Here is a 21,023-nt window from a genome sequence, read left to right on the forward strand (position 1 = left end):
GCAAAAGCCACCTTTTGATATTTAGCCCGCAACCCGACATTCTCTGACATAAAATAATTCTCTAAAACGAATGTTAGAGGAAGGGAAGAGATTAGCTCTTCTCTTTTACGTTCAAGATGAACTTTTTATGATTGACTGAGGGAATGTAAGTCTCCAATACCATTTTGCACGAAACCAACAATAAAGACTCGAGGTTATCGACAAGAACAAAAACAACAACCTCAACAACAACAACACCGTCGGACCAAGTAAACCAGAATTATACAGAGCGATCTTCATCCAGGCTCTAGCGTTAAAATCAATATCCGAGAATAAAAATACCAATAACTGATTGAAAAATGAGAAAAGGAAGATGTTGTGCTACATTTAGTGAATGATAGATCTGAAATCTACCAAATTAGATTTAAAAAGACAAATACCTAAAGTGAAAAATGCTAATAAGTCTGTAAGTGGTACGTCATTTACATGGAACGATGATTACTCCGATTATGTACAAATCTGCGTGAGAGTATTATAAGGCATAAAAATTGAAATAGTTGAACAGTCTCTTTTAAAAACTGCATGCCAGAGGTATTAATTAACATCATCAAGGACATAAAAATGATAGTAGAAACATGATAAAATCAGGAGTATAAACAGGTAGGTAAATAAATTAAGGATAATCTAAACCTTGCTGTGTATAAATTTGTGATCTGACAACACATTTAACCAAACTTGTTCAAGGAAACATAACAATATAAAAAGCAGTAAAAGGGATATTAGAGATACGCCAGCAGAAAATCAGAGGTCTTCGAGATTGAAAAAGGGTATTTATACATGAGAGGTATTTCCTAACCTCCATACGTAAAATAGCATGGAACTAGCTACTGCTACAATCGATTCATTGATTGTATTATCTTAATCTTGCTATTCACCCTCAACGATAAACATCTTTTGGGTAGACTCTTCTTCCTTCATCTTTGCAACCCCCGGAATGTCCGTTAGGGCTTCTTCACAATGCCTTGTAAGTGATGGATCTTGAAAGGTGCTGAATAGAAAACTTCCTTTTGCAGTTTGACAGGCACTCATCAATTGATGGATCACGTGGGACTGACATAGCTTTGAGTCCCTAGCGTAGATGGTCGATGTCCACATCATGCCACGAACAAGCTGTACAAATCTTCCCAAACTAAAAGATGTCAAAGTTCTCGCAAGACCGTTTGACGAATCGACGAAATATCGATCCTGGTCTTGTACGATGGATTTGAAGTTGGCTGGGATAGCTTTAAACGGTTGCCAATCAATGACGAGCATGTTATTAGGAAAGAGAGAGCTGGTACTGGCGTTTTCCAGAATGCGTTTTTTAAACTCTTCCTTTGGGCAAGGTTGAAGTTTCGAACAGTTTTCTAAATTGTATTTCAAACTGACATGTTCTGGCTCAACTTTGTAGGTTAAAAAATCATAGTGGTACAGTTCTTTATCGCAGATGTTATGCTTTTGGATCGTTTTTCTCACTCCTTGATAAGCCCCAGACCACACCGTGTACCTGGTACGCACAACTTTTGGGAATTTTTCCCGGATAAGCACAGGTGTAAGAGCCCTTAGTAAACCGAGTATACCATGACGTCTGTGATTAGGATCAACTCTTCCAGCTTCCACAAGCACTGATTTTTCCCCGTCGACGATGGAGCATTCTTCGAAACCAACTACCTCTGTCCCTTTTTCGGCAACCAAAGAAATTCTGTTGGGCTCCAGAAGCCATTTATGCAATCTGTAGGGGACATAGTCAAACGTGTCTTTAAGTTTCTTAGACAGTTTAACTACCTCGTCAAAGTCACTTGCTTTTGCAAGTCGCACAACCACTTGCCCCTCTTGCAGACAGGAAATTAGACGTTTGTTTGTCCAGAAAAAACAATCTTTTCGACTAAACAGGGCTGCTGAAGAACCAAGACGGTGGAAAAGTCTTGAACCCATGTTTGAATTTGTAAAAAACAGCGCGTCAGTAACCGCCCTAATCGATTCCTTGATAACAACGTTCTTGATCGTTGGTTGTCTTCTAAGCTACGTAGAAACTTACTTCTTTTTATATTGGATACTTGCACACGCAGAGTTTTGCTTCTTACGTCAATATCTGTAACAGAGAACGTCATTTCCTGTTATGAGAGGTTAAGTTGTGAATATCTATGTGGGATTGGCTTATTTCCCTCGATTCATGTCTTTCCGAGTGACGACGCCTTAAACACAGTGATCTCTTCCCTAAGTGTATAGTAGTCACGTCTAGCCATGATAGATTGACTGAAGGCACAATTGCGATAGCTTGTATCATGTTACAAAAGATAGCAAGAACATAAAGGTAGCCATGAAAAAAGTTCCTTTCATTTTTTATAAGTGTTTTTCTTGCAAGAATGATTATTCGTGAAAAAAGATAGCAAGAACATAAAGGTAACTATGAAAAAAGTTCCTTTCATTTTTTGTAAGAGTTTTTCTTGCAAGAATGATTATTCGTAATTTGTGGTCTTGGAGTGATCTCAAAAACCCAGAATCTTGAGAAGCTGGCCTTGCCAGAAATTCTCGGAAAAACGCACCTGTCAGCCGCCCGCGGAAAGGCTTTTGTGCCAAGTGCATCGATGTATGTCTTACATGTTGGATGGAATTGAGACATGACACGATTAACCACGTAAGAACTTCAAAGGTGCTGGTTAGAATCTCAGCGTAAAGTCAACGAAGTCTGATATCGGTAGCCTAGTTTCCTTCTCTTCGTTATTAACAGACAAACTAAATTCTTAAATTTTGATGTTGAGGACGTTAGATAGGCCAAGCGACTTTGTTATCGTTTTCGACAACGCGCAACGTGCTTGACTCATCCGGTTACACTTTACTTTAATCAGTATAAACATTTCTTTATACAAAATCAAAAATTAAACTAGAGCTGATATGATCATGTTCTAAGAAAGGATTTAACCATCGACTGTTGTGGGTATAAAACATCGATCATGATGCCATGTACCTAACTTTTTGAAGGCGATGTGACCTCACTCACTTTACTGGAGAACGTCGTGACGCTGAAAATTGGCAAAAATTTTGTATCAGTCTCTTTTTTCCGGTTTCTTGCGAAAAAAAACAAAGGTTAACTCACGTAGCCAGTTCAATGTCCGGCCACAGATCACTTTATTTCAATCGATATATGACGGGCTGACTTTGAATGATGAAAAATGGTAACAATAACTCTTGGCATGATATGAGAATCCATATACTTTTACATACGTCAATCAAAAATACACGTTTCGTAGTAAAATGTGAGTTGAATTTAATTTGGCTAATTCAGTCGTAGCATTTTTCATTAAGAGAAAAATCATCTAAAGTCTATGATAGTTACCCAATAATTTTTCAAGACAAGTACTGACATTTCTCTTTTGGAAAATTCTGGCAGGATTCTTCCCTGTTCATGTAAATGTAAATCTCACTTTTTTTTCATGTAAGAAACTCAAAAGAGAATACTCTACTACTGGTGTACATTCTAAAAAAAATGACTGTTCCCATATGTGAGGGGAAAAAATCACCAAAAGAGTTGAAGTAATTTACTCTTGTTTTTGTGAGCTGGCATGAATCGAAATGTACAGGAAGCAATAAAGAATGATGGCTGAAAGTCAGGAGGATTATGTTTGTTGTTGGTAACGACATCAAGTAACAAACGACTCTTTACTTTTCACACAAAAAGCGCAGACTGATTACTCAGATCGGTGGATTTCTAAACAAACGGTTTTCTTTTTCTCTCCTTTTTTTGTAACGTTGTCACATCGTAATATGTAAAGTAAGCATTACTTAATTAACTTCTCTATAACACTTAAGTCGTGCGTGTAATAACCAGCAACATCCCTAAAAAAACGTATGGAAACAAAGTATATTATTATTGCTACTTCTATTTCATCGATTGTGATGCCTCAACCGCAACTTCAAAGATAACATTTTTTGGATAGACCCACCATTGCTTATACTCTTAACGCATGGAAAGTCCGTCACAGCTTCTTTGCAATACTCATTAAGACAGGGATCTTGATAGGTGCTGAATAGAAACCTTTTTTGTGCATTTTGACAGGCACTCATCAACTGATAGATCACATAAGGACTGACAGGCAAAGCTTCGAGTCCTTAACTTTGATCATTGAGGTCAAGCTGACATGAAAACCGCTTGATTTAATATCGATCCTGATCCGATAAGATGTGATCGATACTGGATGGGATAGCTTCAAAATATGTCGGTCAAAAACAAGAATATTATTAGAAAATAGCGAGGAATGCACCCTTTGTTTACAGCACAGGTTTGGAGCCGTTTTGTAACTTGTATCCAAAGTTGACATTCTCTGACTCAACTTTGTAGACTAGAAATCGCAACACTGCAGTTCTTTATCTTCCATCTGAAGTCCTATGGCTGAATGTTTGACTGCTTTGTAAATACCAGACCAAAGTGAATACCTTAAACGCACCAAAATAGGAATTTCTTCCCGGGTAAGGCCAATCAAAAAACTAATAAGAGAACTGTAAATGCCTTAATGTCTGTGACTAGGATCAACTCTTGCAGCTTTAATAACCATTGATTCATTCCCGTCAACGACACTGCATCTCATGAATCCCACCACTTTAGATCCTTTCTCAGCAACCATAGTTATTCTATTGGGTTCCGCGAGCCATTTCTTGAACTTGTATGGGGACGAAGTCGAATCGATCCGTTTTCCATCCTCTTAGACAGCTTTGATATCTCGTCGAAATCACCAGCATTTGCAAGTCGAAGAGCCATTTTTCTCTCTTAATTTCCCAAGGTCGATTGGCCAGTATGCCAACTCATGCCTACCTATAAACAGAAAGAGAGAGGAGAGAAAGTCGACCCACGTTACTCCGAATGAATAAGAGTCAATTAGAGTCGATCAATCAATACAAGTTAGAGAGGTTAAAGAAAAGAGGGAGTTGAATTTGCTATAGGTAGAATTGTATCAGAGAACAAAGATAGAAGATTACATATGGACAGATCGAGAGTTTTGGGCGCCTTTCGCTGAGTGTGCTACGCTCTGCAGCCAGCTACAGCCAGCCACCAACCTATTCGGTGTGGCCCCAACTCTTCCCTTCAAGACATTCTTCTCCTGGTTGTCAGGCTTCTATTACCACAAGCTCCATGATCTCCAAGCTTCAGGAGGACAGGTTTCAGGCAAAACAGAAAGATGACAATTCTTTTGGATGGTCGCCCTTGAGTTTCTTAGGTATTTGCATTTTGCTGATATCAATCTGGAAGTATATATATGATAGTAGTTTTTATGATTTTAAAATGATTTATTTTGTTGTTTGTTTGATTATTGAGCTCAAACTCTAAGGTCAGAATCTCTCAGTATTAAAACTGTTGTGGCTAGCAAACAAAAGAAATTTTTTTCATTTTTCTTTAGCGCACGAACGCAGACGTACGGCTGTCGCTTCTCTCTGCTTGAAGGATGACGTTTGCGAGCTCAAGTGACATAACAGTTCCTGTGACGTAATACTTTTACCTTGGCATGTAAACAATCAGAATGCGATTACGCAACAAAATTAAGGGTCAATCTCCTCACGTGCGACCTTGCTATGTTTGACTTCATGGAAGCTGTCATTAAATAACACGCATCAATCGATCCAAATTTCTGCACGTAAGTTGATTCAGTCTTTGTCATACCACTGACAACAAGTAATTGTACCCGCAGGGTTATGTGTGGTTTTAAGATGAAAGTTTGTGAGAACACAATTGGGATGGCGTAATGCCCGCAAAACAATAAGTTGTTTCGATCCTTTGCTCTCTTTTGGAAAAGTCCACGAAAGTAGCAAAAATATGTTATCTACTTTCTCATAACCTTGTTTGCCCACTTAGCGTTCCGGCATTACGATTCAATAATTTGACATTTATAGGGATTCACTCGGTAAAATTGTTGGAGAATTAAGACTCGGTTCAATGGAGCATTGGAGATGGAGTTCCAAATGAAAATACTTTACTCGTCCTCAACCTTTCCCTAAATACCGAAGAAATAAACTCAGACTGAGGCATCTTGATCGGCAAAGAGCCATATTTACCACGACCACCAGCAATTAAGACAGCAGTAATCATTCTAAAAGGGTGTCAACAGATGAAACCGTTAACTTTCATATGGTAAAAATCGAAATCTTGATGCTTGAGAATTGAAAGTGCTAAGGTCAACCGAGAAACGACAAAGCCAAATGTCTTAAATTTTCAGATCAATAGTGTAACCCTTTAGAAACACAAATATTAGATTTCAGATCAGTTTTGATTCACTCAGTTAAGAATAAATTATTTCAAATTAAAATTAGATTCGTCGCATCATTGAGTTGATTTGAATGTATCTGTTTTGTTGGTCCAAGGATATCTGGATGGATTTTAGACATGGCATGACTGGCCACGCAAGAACTTCAAAGATGCTGGATAGAATTTAAACATAAAGTCAACGAAGTGTAATAATAGAAGCGTAGTTTCCTCCTCACCGTGATCAACACATAATCCAAATAACTGAAGTTTGATGTTGGGAGCGTAAAGGCAACCCAAATTTGACTTTTCTTTACTCTTAAAGTCACCCTTTACCTCAGTAGTGGAAGCCTTCTTTTATACACGATTAAAAATTAAATCAGAGCTGATGTGGTCGTGTTATAAGAAATATTTTATCCTTGATGCATCTGGATGTAAAACATTGATCATGATATTATGTATCCAACTCTCTATTATTGGGAGATGTGACTTCAAATTTTGTGTCAATTTCTTACTTCCGGTTTTTTTAACAAGCCCTTATAGTATCCGGCCGCATATCACTCTATGTCAGTCAATGTATGACGGCTGACTTTGTACGGTTGAGAATAATAACAAGTACTCGTGGCATGAAATGAGAGCCCATATACAGCATAGTAAAGTACGGTAGTTCTTATTAATTCTCCAAGCATTATTTTATACACGATTAGTAAATTAAATCAGTGATGATGCGGTCGTGTCACGAGGAAATATTTTATACTTTATACTTAAGTACTAAAAATACTTATATTTTATATTAAATTCTGAGTCCCCATGAGGAATCGAACCTCAGACCTTCGGATTCCGCGCTTCGATGCAATACCGCCGAGCCACAGAGACTCGTTGGTGAGCGAGGCGTATTACGAAGTTCCTAGTGACACGCGTCCTACATACTGCTAGGATCAGCGATGTCGATAGCTTCATGTTTGTAAATAGAATAAGAAAGATGGTATGGTACTGACTTTTTTATCACTAAAAAGGTAGACACGGGAAAGACTTAAGTGCTTCAGTCCTTGTGTGTTGATTTAATTGTTTTATATTAGCATTTGAAAAAAAATCGCCATTTATGGCCCCTATTGACTGCCGCATATTTCCTAGCTGTTTGCGAAATTTCATAACAATCATTATCACAATTTTAACACAAAGAAAAAGTTTCGGGGGCTCAGGAATTAAAACTAACTAAAGAACAATCTATGAGAAAACCAACGTAGATAGTGTACCAAGACTACTTTTAGACAAGGCCATAAAATCCAATATTCGAGTCACTTACGTATGCTTAAGATTAACAGATATTACTAGATTAACTAAGCGGAAGAAATTGGCTTTTTAATTCTCTGGAACGCTCAAAACATGCAAAAAAATGGACGTAAATCACGAAAATCGTTGAAGTGCTGAGTATTGTTTCAAGTGATAATTTCAAGTTATGCTTTTGTGAACTGGCATGAAAAGAAATTTACGGGAAGCAATGAAGAATGTTGGCTCTCAATGGAATATGTTGATTAACCACTTCTTTAGACAATTAAAGTCTCAAGGCTTTAGCACTAAAAGTATAGACTGAAAGTGCAAAGTGAATCTCTAAATACCGTCTATCAACACTTGTGAATGTTTTAAAGTCCTCAGCGGGCACGTTCGTTCTTTGAAGTCCTATTTACTTAATCAGAACAAAAACATTTTTTCGAATTCTATTACAAACATTTTTTGAATCCATAATTAACTGATGCTTTTGTTTTTTAACTGACACGGGGGCGTTTAGTACCAACAATGTTTTTAATACCTATACTTTGCTCAGGTCTTCACAAATGACATTTTCTACCTTTTCCTTTTGGTTAAACGGTTGTATAATTAAGGAGTCCCTAATCGAGTCGTCTTCACTTATTTAGTCTCAAACTACTTCAAGCAAGGACACCGTGCTTAGCAAAATTCAATCAACGCAAAAATAGCTTGCGTCTCATGTTTATGCATTTTACTTTGCTGAATTATTTGGATGAATTTCCGTTCAAGCGTGAACAATTAGTCCGAGGTACTTAGTCGCTTGAAACACTTGAAGTATGTGTATGCCCAAGAGGGGTACAACATGGTGGACTTTTTACTGAATAAGACTCTTACAGACTCTGTTGGCGATGTCACGACGCAGGATCTTCGATCAAGAGGTGGTGTATTCCTTCAAGCTGCCTCTATGGTGGCTATAATACTTGTTGCGTTGGGGGGCAATCTACTCATTCTGGCGGCCATTTACATCGACAAAACTCTGCAAACAATTACGAACGCGTTCATAATCAATCTAGCCTGCGCCGATTTATTACTTACTATGATCGGGATGCCTTTTACACTCGCCTCATCCATCACGTATGATTGGATCTTCGGGGACAAGTGGTGTAAGGTCAACGGTATGGCCAACTCTTTGTTTTGTATCGCTTCGATTCTCACGCTCGCAGCGGTGTCAATTGACCGATACTGTGCAATTCTCTATCCTTTTAAGTACGGTACGTGGATAACGAACAAAGTTGCCGCTGGAATGATTACTTATATATGGTTCCATGCCTTACTTATGGCTTGCCTACCACTCACCGATTGGACGCAGTACACTTTTATACGATCCGAGTCTATCTGCACTGTTGAGTGGAGGTACAGTATTTCTTACACAATATTTCTATTTTCCGTGTGCTTTTTCTTGCCACTTGCCATAATGATGGTGACATATTTAAAGATTTTTCGCACAGCCAAGATGCAATCGAGGAAAGTTGTCCCAATTACGGGTTCAATTGGCGTGAAGGAGGAACCCAGCTCAAGTGAATACTCTGGTTTCCGAGACGATAGTCAAACGCATTTGAACTCCACATCAAAAGATCCGCACTCTGTTTTATCAGTCAAAGATCTGGGCAAAAGTCAGAGTTCAATAAACAGCGACATATACGACGAAAAATTCTTATCAGATCGTCAAACACCGATGATAATTTACGACGAACGAAAAGAGGTCACGACATCATCTTTTAAAATGACAAACACTAGCGATCAACCTTCTAAGGATTCTGGTTTTGAAGAGGGAGGTTCAATAAGTTATCTAAAACCAAGGAGAACTTCAAGCGAATATGGAAGCACAGATAGGGGAAGCATTTTGAATAGCAGTTGTGAAAGTGTACAAGATTCAGCTATCTTATCGAACGAACCAATCTGTGACAACATACGCGATCGACAGTGCGCATCAACTCTACTAGACAGTGCGTACGTGGACATACCGCCTCCTAAATCAAATACCAACACTATGAAAAGGAAGACTGGTGCCATTTATTTACCTCCTCTTCAAAATGTGAAAGGAAAAGAGGAAATGGAATCAATTATGCAACATTTTAATGAACCTCGTGCAGATTTAGGGAATTTAAACAATTACAAGTCAAATGTAAACGAATCAACAAAGGACAGTGACGCAAATAATACGAACGAATACCCTTCATATGCTATGAAAACGGATGATAACTTAGAAATAAGAAGGTCTTGTCGGTCAAATAGCCTTTCAGTCGGGGCGATTGTACAACCGCGACAAAATAGAGCCTATAGTGACTCAGATTTTGCCAGGCAATCGTCGCAAATTCCTGTCGTTGTTTCTCAATGTTCATCTCAAAGTTCGTTTGCTTTCTCGTCAAAAAGCGTTCGAGAGGGCAGCAAAGCCTCTCCCACAACGCGTAGAAAAAAGTTTTCAACTGTTTCTATCACCACTCTAAAGAACTTTACGGGGCCAAACGCGTTTAGAGCATTTAGCAAATCAAAACTTGCGCTTGATAAACTTCGAAAAAAGAAGGATGTACAAGCCCGAGCGAAAATGCGACGTGAAACCAAAGCTGCTAAGACTTTATTGATTGTAGTAGGCACATTCGTGTTGTGCTGGACACCTCACTTTATAGGAATATTTTGCCTCTTATTTGAAGGCTGTTCATGGCCGGATGAATTTTTTGCTATCACCACTTGGCTTGCAATGTTGAACTCTGCCTGCAATCCTGTTATTTATGGAGTAATGAGCCGGCAGTTTAGAAAGCGATTCAAGCAGATTTTACAGTGTAAAAGAGGTTTCTTTTGAATGCTTATTACGGAGCACAGACGAGAAAGGATGACAATTGCATGTAAGGTAATAAAATGAAACATTATGCTGTCCCTCAGCGCACAGATAGGGCTGCATTTATAGAAGGTTGATAAATCAACAAAAAGGACCTTTTCATTGTCATTACGAAACCATTTTAAAGTAAAACACAATACCGACAATACCATATCATTAGCATTCATTCAATACTTCATTGTATTCCTTTCACTTTTGTCTTTTGTATTTTTAACCAAATCTTTAGAAATTAGCTCATGCTTAGCGTACGTATTACGAGGTATGCATGCACACGGGAAGTTTGGAGAGCACGAGACTGAGAAGCGTAGAGTTGCCCGAGGCGAGGGCGAGACTTTTGACTCTTCCGATTCTTGAGTGCCCTAAAATTTCCCAGGTGCATTTACATCTACCTCTATATAAGCATGCTATACATGAATTAATTATCTCAGATCATAGCAGGAGAACTTGTGCACGAAAAAGGAATTTTATTGCAACTGCGTCGGGTCTACCCAGAAATCACTTATACTACCTGAAAACTATCAATAGAAGACAAATGAATATGGAGGCCATCTTCGCAGTACTGAATACCACTCGAGCAGTAGTGAATAGCGTTCATTTTTTTTTTTTTTTGCAGTGAAAAACGTATGAATTTCTTGCATGACGGGGTCTGGGTAGTATAGATTCCTCATGCTTGAATGCTTGTTTACCACAATCCACAGATAGAAAATTGCGCAGCGCAAAGTCTTTTATTCGACGATACCTTTTGGACCTATCAACATCTGATAACAATATTTACCCTTCGAAAGAAAAGAGTCCGCTGGAACCTCGCAAAGCCTCACTTGAAGTCAGAAAGCTCGGTTTTCTTTTTCCATTTATAACTCGTATCGTGTTTGACAAAAAAGAATCGTTCGCTCCAAAGCTAATTTCGTCGCTTGAATGAGTTGCATTTTCACTGTTTTTCGAATGGAGTATTATTAAGCATATTTACCGTTCATTTACAGCTCCAAAAGGTATATCTCAATCAGAATGGATAGGAAAATAATCTTGATAGTTTTGAAAAATTGCGGCTTAATTGGACGGGATTTTTGCAGCTGAAGTGAAACTACGCACTTCACGTTGTCACTCACGGCAGGGCTTTTATTTAACCAAAAGGTACCATGCTGCCTCGCATCTGTTCAGCAATAGATCACAGATGACGTCAAATTGTGGTAAAAACAACAAAGTGGCGCACAAGGAGTAGCTGAGTGTGTTTCTGATGTTCTTGTGTATCACTCTCTCACAACATTGAAGGGACCGGATAGTTCCTTCCTTTTATCAAATAAACTAAAGTTTCTAAAGAGCTCAAGAGGTCATTTCGACTCCAATTATCGATATATTAATCAGCCATTATATCAACGAATAGCGGAAGCCCTTACAAGTTACTGATACACCATCTCTCTGAGTGTTATGCATCATTTGATTCTTACGTAGAGACGAACGTAAATATTGCATAACAGATCATTGTTCAAACACTATCATTTTTTCCCAAAAGCGTTTAAACTTCATTGAACGAGAACAATTCAGTCTTTTTTCGTAAAGAAGGTGAAAATGATAACCGAGTGAGGTATTTGACAGCGAGTTGTACCTCATTTCCAGTCCTGCATAGTCAACCACAGAAACAAAACATCGAAGTGACAAAACGTCGAGTCGAACGACGAAACGATGTAACACAGTGACGCAACAAAACGAAGGAACGACTCTACGTAACGAAGAGATGAAGGAGCACGGCGGAACATCATGACATAACGAAACGACAGAACACAACGAAGAAAAGACGAGTCTATCAGTTTGTCCACAAGGTAACTTTATGGTTCACGGCTCTTCCTGTGCGGCTACGACCCGCTCAGACTCAAGTTTTTTTCTTTCTACTATCCATGAGATATATCATTCAGTCCTTTGTTTTAGTATGACGTGCATTGTATTCAAACATTATACAAAACGGTGCCAGCGTGTATCCAAATTGGCGTGAAAAGAATTTTAGACGTTATGACGACAGAGGTTAAGAAGTGGACACAGTATCGAATTTTCACGGAGGCCTTGATCAGTCATCGAAATGGGGGCTGGAAAGGAAAAAATTAATATGGGTTCCTATATATTTATATATTTTTTGAATGTAGCAAGTGATTGTAAACCTCTAAAGGCCGATCATTAAGACGTATGAGACTAAAAGTAGTCCTAAAGCAATACAAAAAAGCTGTGAGCTAAAAAACAGCGAAAGGACTCAGGTGGGACGGGTGGGACATCAGCATCGGCTGGTATGTTGTAAAGAGAGTATGATCACCATTAGGTATTACAAATGTCCCTCGACTCCTCAGTACCTGCTGTTGACCTTTCATTTAATATAGCAAAACTATAGTATTTATATCCACAAGTGATTAAAATGACAATGTTCAAAATAGACTTGATATCGTATGAGAGATGGGACACTCCACAAGGTTTTCAACGACTTCTCTTTTTCTTCGAATTATACCATATGAGGTGTTTGATAAATCGGAGACGGGGCCTGGTGTGTTACACGCTCCGGGCTTTAGCCCTGGCCGAGGCATTGTGCTGGGCTCTGGGAAAAGATACCTCCTTTTAACGGTGGTATGAATGGGTTCCACGGTGAGTTCTTGGTAAAGCCTGAAAAAATGCCAAAGGACAAGGTGGGGGGCTCCGTGCGCTGAATCAGGACCGGTTATTGAACTTAAAAACGCTAAACTCCACCCTCCGCCTCCTAGTATGTATGAAAAGAATCGTTAAGCAGGAGTAGGTGAAACATTAAGTTGTAGCTATGGTTGTTTTGGCCAAGTAAACAGACTGAATGTTGTTACGTGGATTTCAGCTGGTGTCAATCCTGTTCTACCGCAGGTAAGTCACGTTCAACAGATTAGTTCACCAAACACTTGAATTTTTTTCTGTGGGATCCTTGGTGCACGTGCATGAAAGAACATCAGGATTTCTTTTGGTGCCCTGCGATACTTCTTTTTCGTTACCACACTTATCCAATGGATCTATAATGACGTCAATTGTAACATTCTTTATCTAAATTTTTCTCAGCTTACTTTTTCTCAGCGTATATGAAATGTTTTGTATTGCATCTTAATCCATTTTAAATAATTAAAGCTTATGATCTAACAAAACCAATAATGTTAGGCTTCGCTGTTCCATTTTATTGAACTTTCTACCTGTCATTATCAGCCACAAAGCAAAAATAATTGCTTTGGTTAAGGAAACAAAAGAAGGCTTTTCAAGATGAAAAGTTCCGCACGCCTTTGAAAGTAATAAACTTGACAATAGCTACCCAAGTTAAATTAGTATTCATCGTCGAATCATAACAGTTTTGCAATTGAGATCGTCCCATCTCAGTCGTTCTGTTTTCTTAGAGACGTGCAGGTACAATTATTTTCATGTTATTTTTGGTCTAATTTTAAGCAAAAGATTACGTGTTTGAGGAGATTAGACAGGAATTAGCGGCAACTAATCCTCAGGGGCTTTTATTTCATCAACGAACTGTAATTACCTGCCATTTTCCAAAAACTCCAACAACTCTAGTTAATAGAAAATACCGTCTTGATTTTGTTCCGAACATCAGAGGGGCATTGTTTCTCTTTGTGTCAGCAGAGTTCTCAGTCACAAGGAAATAACTTACTTGTCAAACCTTCAGTACTCAAGCGGCTTGACTATTGTCGAATTTCTTAGTGTTGTTGCAAGTTGCCTCCACTTGACTATTAGTATCCAAGATGTGGCGACAGGAAGACACAGAAGAAGGTAATCACCAACTTCTAACATTGGTTCATGGAGTGGACCGTAAAAGAAGACCAGTAATCAAAGCATATATTGGAAACTCTAAGCATCCTGTATATCAAGAGTATCAACACGCCATTGATAAACACTGTCAAAAGGCTGCGAGGCTCGCTGCTTCCTCCAGAGCCACTTTTTCGCCACATGGGGCTAACAACAGTCGTTTTTATTATTATTCAGAGAGTTGTAGTGAATCCTCACCGTGCACTCGCGTTCTTACTCGGAATACCTTGAATGTTACCGGCGCTAGATCAAGACCCATGATACCTGACTTACGAGACATGCGTTTTATGAGTTCCAGACTGCGATGTTCGTTAATGTTACACTCGTGTTTAGGAGAAACGGGGAAAGAACGTGACTTTCCACCACGTATTCCCATTCGGGTCAAGAAACAGCCCCCTTCAGACTGTCCAAAGAAAGGGACACCTCCTTCGAAACAAAAGTCTGCGGGGGAGACGATTAAAGATAAAAATGTAACACAACCTGCTTCCTCGGAGGTTAAAAAGAAAGGTTATTGCAAGGGTTGCAAAGCTTAGTGGATTTATTCCAAGACGATAAAGAAAACAAATCAAGACAAAAAGAGGGATATAGTGAGAAAAAGAACAGTGATGGAACTTTAACCATGAGTGTTGGACGTTGCAATGCAGCGTCGATGTAGATGAATTCATGCCCGCTAAGTGACACAAGCAAACCAATATCATGAACCTTCGTGTTCGCTACTATCCTCAACTGTTATCAGTTTGCTTTATTAGAAATACGAGCCATTTAGTAGAGATATTTAGGCTTAAGTGGTCTTTTAATGACGAAATATCACCGAACTAAGACATATTTTCTTAGTACTCTACAAAACTATGGCAATCACTTCGGCAGTCGGCATCTGACACAAGTGAATGGCCTCATTTCATAGAATATACTCTATGTCTTTTCTAAAATAAACAATAATCAACAAACATCCACAAAAGGTAGTTTTAAGTAGACGGTGCGATTCTTTTGTCTCTTGTAAAGAGGCCAAGATCAAGTTTAGGAAAGATAGAGAACCTGGAGTTGTTATGAAGATGATTAAATGAAAAACCTAACTTTCATTTGCTTTCCGTTGAACTCTATTAAAGAATGCATGTTTCAAAGTACTCTGCTAATGGACGACGTGGGAAAAGCAAACAGTCTATAAGTGTTAATGAAACTGCCTCGTTTAAAAGCTCTAATATCACTTGTCAATTCAAGTTATAAAGAAGAGCTAGAGGACATTTCTAAGCCATAAGACCTCTCATATCTCTTGACCAACAATTTTCCCGATAACGAGCGTAACACATGAAGCTGTAAAATCAACTTTTACAACTCCAATGTGATGGCAAAGCGTACTTTCATTTTCCGGTTGACTGTCATTCTGAGATCCAATCCTAATCTTATCACTTATTCTTTCATGTTTGATCACAGAGGTCATGATAGCCGTTTAACATAACAATGACCACGGCTATTCCAGACGAAGGGCGGTTCATGATACTAAACAGATAAATTGCACCTCAGCCTCAGGTGGAGAAATTACAGATCAGACAGGTAATGTAAGGAAGTTGCACTTCATTTTATCTTGCCTCAAACTGAGAGATTTTGTCTCAAAAACGTTATCCTTTGATACTACAGCTCGTTCCATTCTATACAGATTATGCTCGGAAAGAAATAATTTTCAAAGAAGCTTAGCGGGAAATTGGAACATCAAATAATTTGAAGACGAGCTCGAACTTCACGTCGGTTGATCTGGAAAATGAGAGAGGCTCGATAAGTATAGGGTACTTTACATTTTTGTCGTTTGTTCATCCATATTTTTAAGAATGTCAGGTGCACCGTTGTCCGACCAAGTTACGAAAAAGTACATAGCTTCAAATCGCATTTACTGACGCTCAGCAAAATATGTTTATAATTATTAATAATTCAAGGCTGTTAAACGCTTAACTTAGTCATCCGCACCTTAGAAAGTACATCACAGAAACTGAGATTTCTTTTATTTAGCTTTATATTTCTCTTTCGCTCTTGAACGAAACTTTTCGCAATATGGTTATTTTTCTGATTAAAATATTTTAATAAAAGAGCAAACTCGCACTCAGAAGTGAGAATATTCCTCAATCATATCAATGTACATGAGTTTAAAATTCTATGGGCCATATTCCTAGGCTACAAGCTATTACTAAGGCGTTTTCATAAACCTTTTATATACTTTGCCAATAGCAACATAAAAGTTGCCCCTAGTTAAAAAGTCCAATATATGAAATATTCCTAAGTCACTATTAAATAAAAAAAAATAGCATCATGAAAGGCAGACACCCTTATGGTTATTGTTCCAAGGGAAGCCGTTACGTCTGAATGTTGAGTGACCCTCTCCATGTTTTTCATCGTGCGAAATTTCTCTGGCTTAGAATTCAAAGTGATGTTGCCAGGTAGTTATTTATCACTCTTATAATTAGAAATATTGAAGTTTCAGTTCATTTATCGGTATTGTTAAGTGTCAAATCATCTATCGACACAGTAATACAATCAAGCTATTACAATGCAATGATAGAAAAGTGTCAAAGAGGGAATTAGGATTAACTGAGAGGTCATTCTCAACATATTGATTTTTCAAATATTTGGCATGCTACCTAACAACATTTTGCATGATCAACTGAATTTCGATGTAATGATAGTGGTCGTGTTTGTTGAGTCACGTTTTCACTATGAAGGTTTATCTTTCGTGTTCAGCAAAAGAACCAGTCCTATATTGTCACAATGCCTCAGCGTTAAAGGTTTGGGTATGCATAGTTCATGAAAACCTAACGTTTGCGAAGGCGTTACCTTGCTGTAGCTGCAGGACTGCTTTCTCCTTTTTTCCTTTAAGCCTAAAAATAAATATCTGGTCTTCACCTTAAACGTTACTAGCCATATGAAAATTCATGCCTATACCCTCTTATAAAACACCACCACCAAACTCAGTCTTCTGGTTTTCCTTAATTAACCCGAGAAAGGATGTAGTGAAAATGCTTGCAAGACTTTTCCACTGTTGGTGCGTTGGATTCTTCTACTCATGGTGGGGAGGTGGTTCTGAATTGTTATCATCTCGAACTAGAGGACTGGGTCTTGCTTACGTTCAAATCATACACTTGGGTCCGGGAACATTGTCTAGTGAAAGCACCCAGAACTTTTCGTCCAGTTGCAGAGAACGCTTCACGGAAGTTCTGCATTCTTGAACCATATATAGAGAAGTTAATGGCAGAGTTTGAAAGAGCCAAGGTCCTGATCCACATATAGGCAACTCCGTGCTTCTTGATCAAAAGGCGTCCTGTTGCATAAAGCACTACGATGAACGGAAGCCAGCATGCTGTGAAAACAAGAATTACGATCCCAAGGGTGGAGGCCACTCGGATTTCAACGTGAGTCTGATGACTAGCATTACTATTTCGGCGCATTTCAAGTTGCTTTTCTTGTCTTTTATGTCTGACGAGGGAAATCACGATAAGTGAGTAAGACAAGAAAATAATTCCGTAACTGATTGCAAACATCAACAAAGCAAAAATATCTTTTGGAAAGGTTGGTGGAACAACGGCGCTTAAGATGGGAACTGAGATTGGATATGCCCAACACGTTATCAACATTGCTTTTAATCCGCAGGTATCTGACATGGCTCTGTGGTGCAGGGGAAACACAACTGCGATGAAACGATCGATGCTGATTGCCGCCATATGTAGTACAGAAGCAGAGCACGAAAGCATAGATAAAATCACGTATAGGAGTTCCAAGTCTGGTGCACAGTCGTTGAAGAACGTCCTTTTAGTGAAGATTGCCACAACAAGGGGCTCGCACGCCATGGTGACAATCAAATCAGCGATGGCCAAACTGAACAGAAGGTAGTTGGATGGTCGGCGTAAGCGAGGATATATGACAACTGCCAAGCAAACCAGTAGGTTACCAAGTGTTCCAAACAACCCCACGAAAGCATTTGTGGAAATAAGAGCGATGCCATGAGCTACAGGGAGAGAACAATCTTCTACTGAGATGTTGGCGGATAAGGTGGTGCTGTCGTTCAAAGAATCATTCATTGTTGAGACCAACGGCTCAAAGCTCACAAAAGATGACAAATGGTGCTGGCACTTGCCTAAAGTAAAATGATATAAATGACAGGTAGAGAAGCAGACAGTAAGCTTTATCAGCGCAATAAAATGGCGATTAATCCTACTTTATTCTAATACTGTTATAAAAGTAAGTAATTCCATAATCAGTAACCAATATAATTCGGCTTTAATCATTTATATGCTTTTTAGAAAATATTGCAGGAAGTACAAAACATGACAGCTTGCCATTTCGACTCTTAAACGTTTGGATGGAAGCCAGTTTCAGTTGAAAAGAAGCAACTTTGTGAGCTGTGATTTTTATTACATTACTCGTTCCCCCCGAGAACTCCATGTTTTCGTTTAATGCAATCGTATACTGACGTATTCTGATACTCGGCACAGAAAGCAATTTGTGATAACATCAATTTCCTCGAGACACCGGAAAATGATATTTATCTTTCAACATATTCAAGTTTTTGCATGAAAATTAGTGCTTTTTGAAGTAATATAGTATTGTTGCATTTGAAGTAAATTGACCTCTGCTTTAACTACGAGTCAGCACAAACCAAGCTTTGAGTTGAGTGCCCGTCTGCTTTAGAGATAAAGTGGTGAGAGACCATCACGTGTGGGAGGGGGGGTTGAAATGTCAATACTCAATTGACTTGAAGTTAGTCAAATCCAAATATGGTACGAGTGAAGCTTAAGACTGACTCAAGACACGCAAGAATATATTTAACCTAAACTAACTTAATAATAAAAAACATTATGATATAAACACAAACACAAATTAAGGTTAAAGTTACTGAGTATGCCGTGCAAATTTCAAAACTGCTGACCTCGTGATGATGTACTGATTTATCTAAATCAGAAAGTACGTGCAAGAATCTCATAAGGCTGAAACTATCTATCAATGACTTCCCAGTTGCTCGTCAAAAACAGATATTAGATCGTCGGATGCAAGCGACGCAAATTGTGGTTAAACATGAAAAAATTTAAAGTGCTAGAGTGGGGATTTGAAGTATCGATAGAACTATAGAGAAAATGAAGCATACAAAATTAGTTACCTGGTCGAATAATATACAAAAGATGCACGAAGGGGCGGAAAAAAGACGGAGGGAACAATTGGAAATAACGAGTGGAGAAAAGCTACGAGAAGACGGAAAATTAATGTGAAATGTGAGATATTTATCGAATGAACTAGGAAAAAACAAATGAAATAAGTATCGCGTAAATGAATGCGCTTCGAATGAAACAATCACTGATACCGGACTGCACTGGCAAACTTAAATAATAAATTACATCAACAGAAAAAAAATAATAAATAAGGTGAACGTACGAGAGAACGATTGAATGAATGAATGAAGGGACGAGGGGCAAATATGAATAGGTATCAAAGAGTGATTTTTCATATGCTGTATATAAATAAATCAACTGAATTTTGTTTTACATGAATTTAGATTTTTGACACCCTAATAGCACCCCGCTCATTTACTTTTATTTTTTCTGATAAATATGCTTGAAACCCCCACAAAAAAAAAGAATCAAAGATTATTCCAAAGAAACTTGAACCAGCATTTAAAATCGACAACTCATACTTTAGGAGGCCAATTTCACAGCCATCTCGCACTTATGCCTCTCTCTTGCAAAGCTAATTTGAAACAATATTTTATATTCACTCCTTGTATAATTTTAGCCATGCCTTTCGTCACTGAACTGACGCGAACGAGAATCAAAGCTTGATAAAAATCCTTTCTACTGTGTAATATTTTTAAACATTTCAATGTTTCAATGTTTATTCGAGGTTCCATGGTTCTTTCTGAAACATTTGGTCTCACTCCCAGCGTCAGTCAATAGCATGCTGCACCGAAAACATTTCAGGGTCAGAACATGCCCACAAATCTTTCGCTCTAATGTAGAAATCCCTAGCGAAAGTTCTGCATCCTTGATTTCACAATGAGGAAATTTATGGTTCACAATTTGACGAAGCCGTAGTCAACGGAAGTCTTAGATATTACTTGAACAGTTTTCCGGAACTAACTCAGTGAGACCAAAAGACATTAAATACAAAAAGGCATTTAAAACAATTGTTGTAATCGCAAGTGTGAGGGCCATGTAGATTTTGAAAGAGACCTGCAGGTGTATAATCACCTCGTGAAGCGCGAATTCCAAGTTTGCTTTGTGCCTTCCGATCTTAAAAGTCATTGTCAAAGAACAGGATGAGAAAGTTCTAACATGCAAGAGCCCAAAAACTGCCGGTCCAACGAAATGAGTTTCGCAACCATTCAAGGGTTTGGACCAAGGTATTTTTATAGCTTTGTGTGTAAAAAACAACAAAATAAAAATCAATGCTAATAACGTAATGCACAGAGGCTAAAAACGAAATGATATTTATACTTCAGAATGGGAGTTACAGTTACCAAATGAAAGTTTATTTTTATTAGGATTGCAACTAGAGGAGGTTTGCTACCCTACTGGCGAGCAAGTCAGCAATCGGTATGCTGTGAAGAAGGTCGGTGGTTCAAGGGTCGACGAACACAAAGGTTTGTATGAACTGCGACGCAATCAAGTAAGTTATCGAGAATGACATTGATAGAGATCAGGGCAATACTATATGATAAAATAGGTGACAATCATTTTCTTATCTTATAGTTTCTCATTACAGACTGTATGTCTAACATCCGGCCTCACGATACGGAAACATTTTCTTTAATTTACGTCATATGTTTATTTTTAATTTCTTAAACAGTTCAGT

At 38.4% G+C, this 21,023-nt stretch overlaps 3 protein-coding genes and 1 long non-coding RNA gene across 4 annotated transcripts; 2 read left to right on the top strand and 2 right to left on the bottom strand.

The window, feature by feature from the left end:
• Positions 1-222: 222 nt before the first annotated feature.
• Positions 223-7,971, bottom strand: LOC113680208 (histidine N-acetyltransferase-like). The gene is made up of 2 exons (XM_027197225.2): positions 7,870-7,971; positions 223-4,828 (listed from the first exon to the last, which is right to left on the bottom strand). The coding sequence occupies exon 2, from the start codon at positions 1,951-1,953 to the stop codon at positions 907-909; it is 1,047 nt and encodes a 348-aa protein (XP_027053026.2). The 5' UTR covers positions 1,954-4,828; positions 7,870-7,971; the 3' UTR covers positions 223-906.
• LOC149041203 (uncharacterized) lies at positions 4,402-6,639 on the top strand. The gene is made up of 3 exons (XR_016179376.1): positions 4,402-5,231; positions 5,412-5,645; positions 6,370-6,639. It is a non-coding gene; the product is annotated as an uncharacterized LOC149041203 (long non-coding RNA).
• LOC113680206 (octopamine receptor 1) lies at positions 6,924-10,544 on the top strand. Its single transcript, XM_027197221.2, has one exon. The coding sequence runs from the start codon at positions 8,361-8,363 to the stop codon at positions 10,356-10,358; it is 1,998 nt and encodes a 665-aa protein (XP_027053022.2). The 5' UTR covers positions 6,924-8,360; the 3' UTR covers positions 10,359-10,544.
• Positions 10,545-16,099: 5,555 nt separating this feature from the next.
• Positions 16,100-18,388, bottom strand: LOC113680186 (alpha-1A adrenergic receptor). Its single transcript, XM_089181021.1, has one exon. The coding sequence runs from the start codon at positions 18,257-18,259 to the stop codon at positions 17,276-17,278; it is 984 nt and encodes a 327-aa protein (XP_089037147.1). The 5' UTR covers positions 18,260-18,388; the 3' UTR covers positions 16,100-17,275.
• Between the last annotated feature and the right edge of the window lie 2,635 nt (positions 18,389-21,023).

This window comes from Pocillopora damicornis, chromosome 8 (genome assembly GCF_964200805.1).
Source record: "Pocillopora damicornis chromosome 8, jaPocDami1.2, whole genome shotgun sequence".
NCBI classification, from domain to species: Eukaryota; Metazoa; Cnidaria; class Anthozoa; order Scleractinia; family Pocilloporidae; genus Pocillopora; species Pocillopora damicornis.